The sequence below is a fragment of the Amia ocellicauda genome, chromosome 7 (assembly GCF_036373705.1).
Source record: "Amia ocellicauda isolate fAmiCal2 chromosome 7, fAmiCal2.hap1, whole genome shotgun sequence".
In the NCBI taxonomy this organism is placed as follows: Eukaryota; Metazoa; Chordata; class Actinopteri; order Amiiformes; family Amiidae; genus Amia; species Amia ocellicauda.
In genome coordinates this window covers 1,903,805-1,913,533 of record NC_089856.1, presented here as the reverse complement: position 1 = coordinate 1,913,533, position 9,729 = coordinate 1,903,805, and the positions used below count along the sequence as shown (strand labels likewise).

Below are 9,729 nucleotides of genomic sequence, written 5' to 3'. Positions count from 1 at the left end.
ACAATCAACCTCAGCAGCATATCTTTGGGATTTAGGAGGAAACCGAAGCACCTGGCGAGAACACACTCTGGCACGGTGAGAACATATAAACACCACACAGGCAGACCCCCAAGACTGGAACCCAGTCGAACCCAGGTCCAGGAGCTGTGAGGCAGAGGCGTTAACCAGGACATCACCATGCGCCACCCCGAGTACAAAAGTGCAGAAAATGCAACCTGTTCCCATATTTCCATGCAACAATGTTCTGATATGGGCCGTCCTGAGCTACACCCCGTACTGTGTCCCAGTCCCAAGAGAGGAAGGAAGGGGAGTGTACGGTGCTGCTGTTCAGTGGCTGTGACTTTCTCTCTGCTGCTTCTCAGTGCTGCTGCTGTGACCACAGCTCCCAGCAGAAACAATCAGGGCTAACTGTTCACGTAAAAGGGGGGGGATTTCGACAGACACAAGATGAGGCTTTGTGGCCCATTTCTGTGCTCAGCTTTAGGTTGGTTCTTCTTCTTCTCCCTCGATGATGTGGGTAAGTGAACGCGTCTGACTTCTTTTTTCTTTTGCGGTTCACTGTCAGTGCGGTCGGTACTGTATCTGCTAATGTGGTGGCTAAGCTCGGATAGCACAAATCGGCAGTAAAATCTCCTTGTAAGCGTCTGAGGACATGTAACCCTAGAGAAAAACAAAACAAAGAAACAAAACAAAAAACAGACATCTCATACATAATTGCAGTGCACTGTATTTCCTTTGAGGAGTTTCAATGCTTGAATCAAATCCCTTAGAGGACTTAGGAGCAAGCAGGTGCTTTCTCTTTACTCCAGAGATCCCATTTAAGATTTAAAAAAATACAAGAGACTCTGAAAATACCTATTCAAAATTATTTACTTTACCCTGAGACAAATACTTGCCGCCAGAGATCTAAGAGAATAAATCAAAGTTCTCCCGACTATAGTGACACTAACATGTACAATAACTGTTGATTGCAGAAGAACAAACTAAAACTCAATCTAAGTCTAAGTGATAGATCATACAAAACACAGCTTGTCAATTAAAACTGGTTGGGCAAATCACATTTGCATAAAACTGATGTAGGTGTAGATTAGTCTTTCTACTGGTCCCCTGGAGCAACTTTCTCCACAAGCGAAACAAAGCAGCGGTGAGCAAGTGTGAGATCATCCCATAATTTAGATAAAATGTATGAAAGCCTTCCAGTTGTCAATGATGTATTTGTTTCTGACCAGGTATTGAATGTGCCTGTGTGATGGCTAATATAAATACCAAGAGGAAAGTCTGTGCCCTGTTATTGCACATATTTGGGTACTTGCCACATTTTATTTAGCAGTGGGTAGTTGGGCTTTAACGTCAAAGTTAACTCCTTCTGTGTTCGTGTGAGGTGTCCTGGGAAAGCTTCTAGAAACATTTCAGCAGCTGTACAATTGTTCCAAGTTAAGTTGCCATTTTCCCTCCTAAGCAGGATAAACAGTGGCGTCTGATATGTGTACATTGGCACCACTCACTGTTCTTCTTTTGTTGCTTACACTGTTTGGCAGGATGACCTCACCCTGCGTTTTTCTTGCTGTTGCTCTCTCCCTCCCTCTCTTGCTCCCTGTGCTGGATTCTCCAGTCATAAACCCCGGCTCCAAAAATCCTCTTTTTCCTTTAAGGGATCTTGATGGCCTGAAATAAAACATTAAACACTGAATGTGTCTGTGTTTGTTGTCTTCTAATAATCAGGTGTGCTTATTTTAATTTAGATGTGTCTGACTTTAAAGCCAAAAGAAGTTGGGGAGGAGTTGTATCGCGAGCTAGTCGATCAGCCAGTGTTCATCTTCCCAGATTTTCTCTACTGACCAAGTGATTGGCCAGTGCTAAACTCTCTGTATCATAACACAGTATTGGTCTGTCTATGTACCTGTGAACCCCTACTGAGAAAACATTCACTTATGCAAGCGCCTGCAAAGACATATTGCATGATATCTCTTTCTTTAACTTATACTTATATAAGACAAACCAACACAAAGACCCTTAAACATTGTTAATGTTGTCTAGTTCTGTTTTAGGCAGTTAAAGTCATGTTAAATAACAGAAAAACTTGTTTTATAATAGACCTAAAAGACACAACGAAACAGTACAAAACAGCTTCAAAAAGGGGTACAGATTCTGTTTAAAGCCAACCTAGTTGTATTTACTTGTTTACTGTCATATTCTGTTCAGTACAGGTAGGGAGGACAGGGGAGACTCACATCTTCCCACATACCCACCCCCTTTGTTCCCATCTACTAAAACAATTACAGTGTATTATTTATAAAGAAAATACATTTCTTTATTACTTTCCAGCTGCTGCTACGGACTGTCTCATTGAGATTGACCCCAAGAGAGTGGTGGTGAAATATGGAGATCCAGTATCGGTCAACTGCACTGCAACACGGACAACCAGAGGAATGGGCTGGGAGGCATCGGTTGGATCCACAGGCTTGCAACCAAATAGTACCCAGACTCTCCTCTGGAGTGTCAGCAATATGACTGACTGGACCGCAGAACCCAAGTGCTACGCAAACTTTCAGACTGAGCCCAAGCAGTGCGAGAAAAAGCTCAACATCAGTCTCTACAGTAAGTCATGTTTAATAAGTGCTGGGAATTGTGCAAAAAACTTATGTTCCTTAAGATAGCTCTAGAAGGAGTGCCTTTAGTTACAGGCAGCTGTTTAAGGAAATGTTTGAGGAATGGGTTGTAATTTGATTTACCTCCTGGCAAGTAATTGTGTCAATCGTGCTGCAATGTCAGACACATTTCGGATGCTTCCCATGATATTTTACCATGACTGTTACATGTCGAACAGTCAAAGCCACATAAGTTACCATATTGTTCAAATGCAGATTTTTATGTTAAAATTAAAATATTTTAAACATAATTAAAATAAATAATTAAATATAAAGTAATACATCAATATGCTTCTGTGTAATTTAAAAAGTAAATGTAAATATAGCATCATGGTGGGTAACATTGTCTGAGATAATGTTCATGTTAATTATCTATTTCCACAGAGTATCCAGACAGTGTCTCTATCAGCTCTGTGGGACACACTGGTCCAGTGGAGGAGGGGAGACCGTACCGGCTGCAGTGTGATGTCCAGAGCATCGCCCCAGTCCAGTATCTCTCTGTGAACTGGTATAGAGGGGGGGCATTAATCCACACAGAAACCTTCACTGAAGACACCACCAGAACACCTGTGAATGTGTCTCGTACCCTCCTCATCACCCCCAACCGCACTGATGATAGAGTTCAGTACTCATGTGAGGCAGAGCTGAGACTGGAACCAGAAGGACCACAACCTAACCCTATTATGAAGTCTGGTCCCCTCAATGTCACAATGCTGTGTGAGTTGTTGTTTATTCTGCTGAATTTACTTAATAGAATGTCTGCAACACTTCACCTTTCTCCAGGATACCAGTGTGGTTGCAGTTAGTTTGCAAAATCATGTCACAATATGTAGCCTGGCTACACAGGATCTGGAATTGACTGGTTACACTTCACAGCAGACCCTCTGTGCAGACTGAGCATGCTCTGATAATACACTAGCCCTCTGCTTCTCAGACAGTTGTCCAGACCTCAGTAAAAGGGGGCAGGGCCTTGAAGAAATGTGGGCAAATTATTAATAAGTGGTGAGTATGAATAGGAGGTGACAACTGCCCTTGGTCAGTGTCTTCTATAGAACTGATATTAACGTGTGTATGGAATTGAGGACTACAGCTTCAAGAGGTGACAGCAGGGTCTGGTTGGGTGGGCTAACGTCGGCCAGGGTTTCCTCAGATTGTTGTGTGGCAGCTCCCCCTGTGGAGAGCTAGTGTTATCTGTTATATCAATCTGCATTTGACCTTCCTAAAATGCCTTATTTCTACTTAGTGAATGATTTGAACTCAGCATCCCTGGATTTCTGTGTGGCAGGAATGTAACCATCCATTTTGGCATGCTTCTCCACACGTCTGACTGCAAAATGAACCTTTGCATCATGAAAGGAAAATACTCCTTAGACTACACAGAGTTTGTTCTTATGTTTGCTGTTTTTTCTCCATGAGGCCAAAATTAGGACTATATTCCACAAGCGACTTCACAATCTTCAACTCATTTCAGCCTTTGTTTCCAAAAACTGACAGATGCTGTTACTGAAACTCGGTGTTCCCCCAGAGCTGTAGTGATGGAGCATCACAGTCTTGACAGCACAGTGAACTGTACAGCAGAGGGCAATCCTCCTGCTGACAAAATATGGTTTCGAAATGGGCAGGTGACTGACCCTTCTCAAAATCTGACCAGGGCAGATGGAGGAGAGTATGTCTTTAAAGCTGAAAATACATATGGAGGTGTAAATTGCACTGTAAATGTCACGGTCATCTATAAGTTTCAGTCTTTCTTCACTCTGCCCACTAGCTCAGAATACCAATGATCTCAAGCCTATCATTTGTCTTCCCGATCTTCAGATGGTCCCGAGATATCAGGGTGTCTTGAGAGAGTGGATGTGACAGAGCAGGGCAGTCTAGACAGCATTATTCCCTGTACAGTGCAGAGCAACCCTCCCTCTGAGATCAGATGGCTCAAAGAAGGCAAAACAGTGAATTCCTCTACTCCCCTGGCCAGTGCAAATGAAGGCTATCAACACATATAAAAGAGTGTCTCACAATGTCTACATTAGAGTTATATGTAAGTTTCTGCTTAACACACATTTACTTGTGAATTCCTTTAACTTTTAAAACAATGGCTGCAAATTCCCAATGACTGAAGGTATGACTACCACAGAAATCACTCCTGAACATCAGATGTAACGATCACATGCATAAACCTCAATGCTAGTCTAAGACACTGATCCCTGAGTCTGACACTAATTAGACCTGAGAGGAAGTGCATGGGTCATTCAGGTGTTATTCCTTGTCACAAAGATCCTGTATCCAAACAAGATAGCCAACTCCAACTATTCATTACAGTAGATATGTGGAGTGCATGTCAAGTTTTAAAGATAACTGGAATGCTTCCATGAACACAAAGCACAGCGAGAATTAACTCGTTGGCTTATTTTTCCAGTCAAACCAGTGTTTCACAAAGCAGCAGAGACCCTGTCCGTGTCTCCTGGTGGACGTATAGTGCTGAACTGCAGTGCAGAGGGGAAACCGCATCCAGACTACAGCTGGAACTACACCGCAGCCCCAAATGTCAAGAACCAGACCATGGATGGAGTGGCTGTTGTAACCATCACTGGATTCTTGGAAAGGAGTGTGGGAATTTATACCTGCACTGCTAGGAATTCTGTCGGGGAAAGTCAGAAGACATTTAAAGTGGAACTGAAATCGAGTGGAAATCAAGGTAGGGCTCCAGGTTTTCTCATCTTGCACGAGTTAAAGTATGTATTTATTTTGTGGCTGGGTTAGGATCAGGGTTTCAGTGGGAATTAAGAGCAACAAGGTACATGTGCATGCCACCATCTTTAATACTTAAAGGTTGGTTTTAATTGTTGTTGAAACATGCCTCACGGGTTAATGGTGTGCTGTGATTTCATCTTCTGTTTGTGTTCCTTTTGTCAGGAAGCCCTGGCAGAGTCATTGGGATTTTAATTGGAGTTGGGCTGGCCTTAGCCGTGCTGATATTCATCTTCCACAAATGCAAGAATAGAACCTCCTGAGCCCCATGCCGCCCACACAGCCAGTGCGCTCTCTGGTATTCGCACAGCGTACAGCGGAGTGCAATCAACAGTGTGCAGGAAGGACCAGTCCCGGGGCCCAAAGAAGACAATTGAATCTGTAAATTGTATTGTGCTTCTCTTTTCAGATGATGATGATGTTGTTGATTATCCCCCAAAAAAACACACTGACACAAAATAGTGATATCAGAGCCTATCTGACCAATTACAGGCAGCCTGATGGTGATCTCTTTACAAGGAGTCAGGTGTGCTGTTTTGCTATTATCTACAGTGCCTGGTGCGTATAAACAAAACAGACCAAAACCATAAACAGAGACCGAACTTGTCCTCGAGCCTACCTACATGCACAACAGGTCCCTATCTAAACATATACCCAATCAGAAAAACAAACGTGACACACACACAGGAACCAGTCCACTGCATAATCCATTGTCAATGTTCAAGTTCAAGTCCAAAAGTAATTACCGCAAATCCAATTCAGACAGTGAAGACTAAAACAACTCCACTATTTCAATCACTACTTCTTCCACCTGCTTCTAAAGGGATTGTCTGAACTACTGAAAGACGGGTTTGGGAACCATGTGGGCTGCAGTCTATCTATAACCTGTTTTAATTTACATTAGATCAGCCCAGAGCCTCTCCTCTCCACGCGGTAATGGGCTGATGTTCAAGACTGTCCCACCCCGCTTTGTTTCCGTATACCCCAGCTGTACCCCTCTGAATTAGTCAATATATTCATAATGTGGCTTCCTTCCTTAACTTTAAAAAGTATGAACAAACTTCCAGGGGGTAACTTTGTATTGATATGATTCAAATGTTTATTTCTATTTTTTGGCTTTTAAAATACAGCTTCTTTATATACAAAATAGAGATGTAAGAAATCACAACGGGTGTCTTTGTTCTGTCAGAGGAAGAACCCTTATGGAAGTTGACCACATTGACTTTGTACTGTAACTGGGATGTTACCATGCATGTACTTTGCTTCCCCCCTGGTTTCCCAGTTTTTTTTCCATAGATTATATCTCCGTAATTTTCCATAATTCCAATTTGCTCTCCTACACTTAACTGTGGTTTCACCAGTTGGATATACAGAAGCAGCCACAACTGTTTTGGATACTTTTTTTAATTTAAATTAAAGGGATAACATTATGCATGTATATATTTTATTATTATTAGTGTTGTTGTCTTTATTTGGGGGCTCAGCTGGGCCCTTTGTCATGTGCCGCATGTGAACCCCTCTGCTGGTGGCCGAGTTACTCATCTGAGAGAAGAAAAGCTACAGGTCTGATCTTCATCTCACTGGTTTTCAGAGAGTAGTAATGTCCCTTCCAGTGATACCAGCTGACACCATTTGCATAAGAAGTGACTCTCCCTGAGATACAGCCCATTCAGATTGGCATAATGGCATGCACTATACCAAAAAGCTCCACTGAATCTCACAGCACAGTTGGTATCCGAAGTGTCCTGGTCTCGGTCAAAGGTGCTGAATTTCTTTCAATTATGTCCATTTGAAAGAGAGTCCCCTGGGGATGAAGAAAATGTTGAGTGGAAACAATACAATCAGAGAGCCATTCTTGATTGTAAAATATTGAAACTGTGTTTCTCTCACAAGCACTTTCCCCTCCCAGTACAGAGACTCATTATCATTATCAAAGTCATTATCCTTCAAAGCTTTACAAGTCTGGATCTTGTAGCTCAGTAGTAACATCCATCCGGTTAATTTCCACTTTTGAATCTCATACTCAAAGTGATCAGTGGGCACCAATGTTAGCATAGGATCTTGAAAAGGATGGTGAGACCACTTTGAGCATGCAGTAATGATGGACAGAAATACCTCGGATGTACACCCCAGTATGCATAGAAGAGCAATAGGGTCAGGATCTTCACATAATAGTGAACCAATAAAAGTGTCTGACCTGCTCCCCCGTCCTAGAAGCCACCGACATGGAGAGAGTACCCGTCCGCCTCTGCATTCACAGCATCAGGGGCGATGGAGAAGGACGAGTACTGGGCATAAGCTTTGGCCCCTTCAAAGTCCTCCAGGTCCACCCTCAGCTCATAGCTCTTCCTCAGTGTGAGGAGGTGGATGTTCTGCAGGCCTACCAAAGATCACAGATATGAATTGGTACAGTTTTAATAAACTAAAGCTTTCTGATTATAACGCATTGTCAGCAGAGTTAGCAGAGGGTAGTTAGGACCAAGTGAACGACACTTTATTAATACCCTCTGAATTTAGTCCAGGGTAGAGAGCATTTACACATTTCATTCGCAGCCTCTAGCCTGTTGCCCACTCCTTACAGAGGGTCTGGAGGAGCCCTGCACAAGCAAAGCCTTATAATACTCACCGTCCACTTCCCGCCGTCCGTCTCCATGTCACAGTAGACGTTGACGGGGATGTAGGGCCCCGCAGGGTAGATGTGGTACACTCCCGAGACTCTCGAGAAGTAGCGGTAAATATCCTCACAGTCCAAAGGAACCAAGACAGTACAGGGAGTAGCACTGCGATGAACACAAAAACCTGCAAAAGACAAATCACACCAGCCTGTACCCCCGAATCTTTAATGTACAACTGATGCCAGTAATTTTAAAAGAACGAGCCACCTCTTTTAAGAACTGTCTACCTTCATTTTGTTTGTAGATCGGCGATGGCAGTTTGGCACAAATCGCTCGTGTTTACTTGCTTGCCGGGCAATCCCTGTTTTTATAGCACGCAGCAGTGCAACATGTGGTTGGATTCTCAGACTTGAGGGCTGAGCTGGCAGGGATGCAGGTATCTGTCAGCTGCAGGTGGGGAGCTCGTTCTGGTTCATAGGACATCATTGGCGCAGAACAAGGCCGCTCTCTTTTCTGGGTCAAGTCACTCGGCCATGAGAGTTTGGTGTCGTTGTTGCTGACCACTCCTCCTCTCGTATCTCCTTCATCCAGGCACAGTGACCTTTTTATTAGTGTTTGTGCAGCGCAGAGGGAGAAAGGTCCTCAGCAGGAAATAAGGAGATCAAACCTTTGAACTCTCTGCAATTTGCAAATTACAAACCAGTACCCAGTCAGGGGTTATTGTAATGTCAGAGGCCATTTTCTACTACTTCTAAATAAAACCATGTGTTAGGGTGCAGATTTGTAATTTGCCACTTGTGAGAAGTATAAGGATTTGATTTGGTCAAGGCCTCACATGGCTTCCTTCAGCTCAAGGCAGCAGAGTTTGTTGAAACTGAGTGAGCGCTAAAGCAATGTGCATTCAGTGCGCCTGTTGTTGGTTTCTGATTGATGTCACTCTGTACTCATAGTGTAACACCTCGTTACTGTGATGTCATTCTCTGAACTTCGAGTCACGTGTTCAAAGCCCCTGCTGTCGCTCAGCTGGTGGGGCTGTGTAGAGTGGGGCGCTCGGAGGTGTGGGAGGGGGGACATCACTCCTTCACTGTTCTTTTTTCTTTTCTGTCTTAATACTACAAGACTGAGTCTAGAAAACACATGTTGGGAAAACTGATTTCTAAACTTCCTGTTAATCTAGGCCCCCCAGGTGGTGTAGTAGACACACAGCAAGGCACACCAACAGACGCACACACAAAAAAAACGTCTAGCGTTCGTATTACATCACATGTCATTTTGAGAACTCAAACAATGCAGAGCCCCCCATTGGCAGACACCCACATGACTGATCAGTGGCTGCTTTGTCTCAGATCTCTTGATTGGGCTCCACGTGGGCAGGAAGAGACAGTAAACTTACATTGCAGAGCCTGAGTACTTTCAGATACATTCATATAATTGCGTATTTTCCAAAATGCCAAAATTTGTATTATTTTGTAAAAACACTTAATATGAACGTGTTGCTTGTAGATGTTTGTTTGATAGGTGTTTACAAAATCCTTAATAATTAAGTTATCAGTAAAGTCTTGTAGATATATTATTGAAATTCAGTAATAATAATGTACACTATCTCTCGATAATGTGAAAGATGTTATTTTAATTGTTTTAGTATTTTTTCCAAATGTAATTTGGACTTCGTTAATGGTCGATAACTTCGCTATTAAGCATATATTAAACATTAATACAAA

The 9,729-nt window shown here is 42.9% G+C and overlaps 2 protein-coding genes across 2 annotated transcripts; one reads left to right on the top strand and one right to left on the bottom strand.

Moving 5' to 3' along the window:
* The first annotated feature begins 340 nt into the window (after positions 1-340).
* LOC136752486 (vascular cell adhesion protein 1) lies at positions 341-6,840 on the top strand. The gene is made up of 5 exons (XM_066707840.1): positions 341-517; positions 2,326-2,598; positions 3,033-3,365; positions 5,062-5,340; positions 5,559-6,840. The coding sequence occupies exons 1-5, from the start codon at positions 448-450 to the stop codon at positions 5,654-5,656; spliced, it is 1,053 nt and encodes a 350-aa protein (XP_066563937.1). The 5' UTR covers positions 341-447; the 3' UTR covers positions 5,657-6,840.
* A 72-nt stretch (positions 6,841-6,912) lies between these two features.
* On the bottom strand, positions 6,913-9,082 carry LOC136753552 (microfibril-associated glycoprotein 4-like). The gene is given in 5 exon segments (XM_066709773.1): positions 6,913-7,048; positions 7,050-7,197; positions 7,591-7,781; positions 7,973-8,192; positions 8,995-9,082. Coding segments are annotated over 5 exon segments (768 nt in total). The 3' UTR covers positions 6,913-6,927.
* Positions 9,083-9,729: the final 647 nt, after the last annotated feature.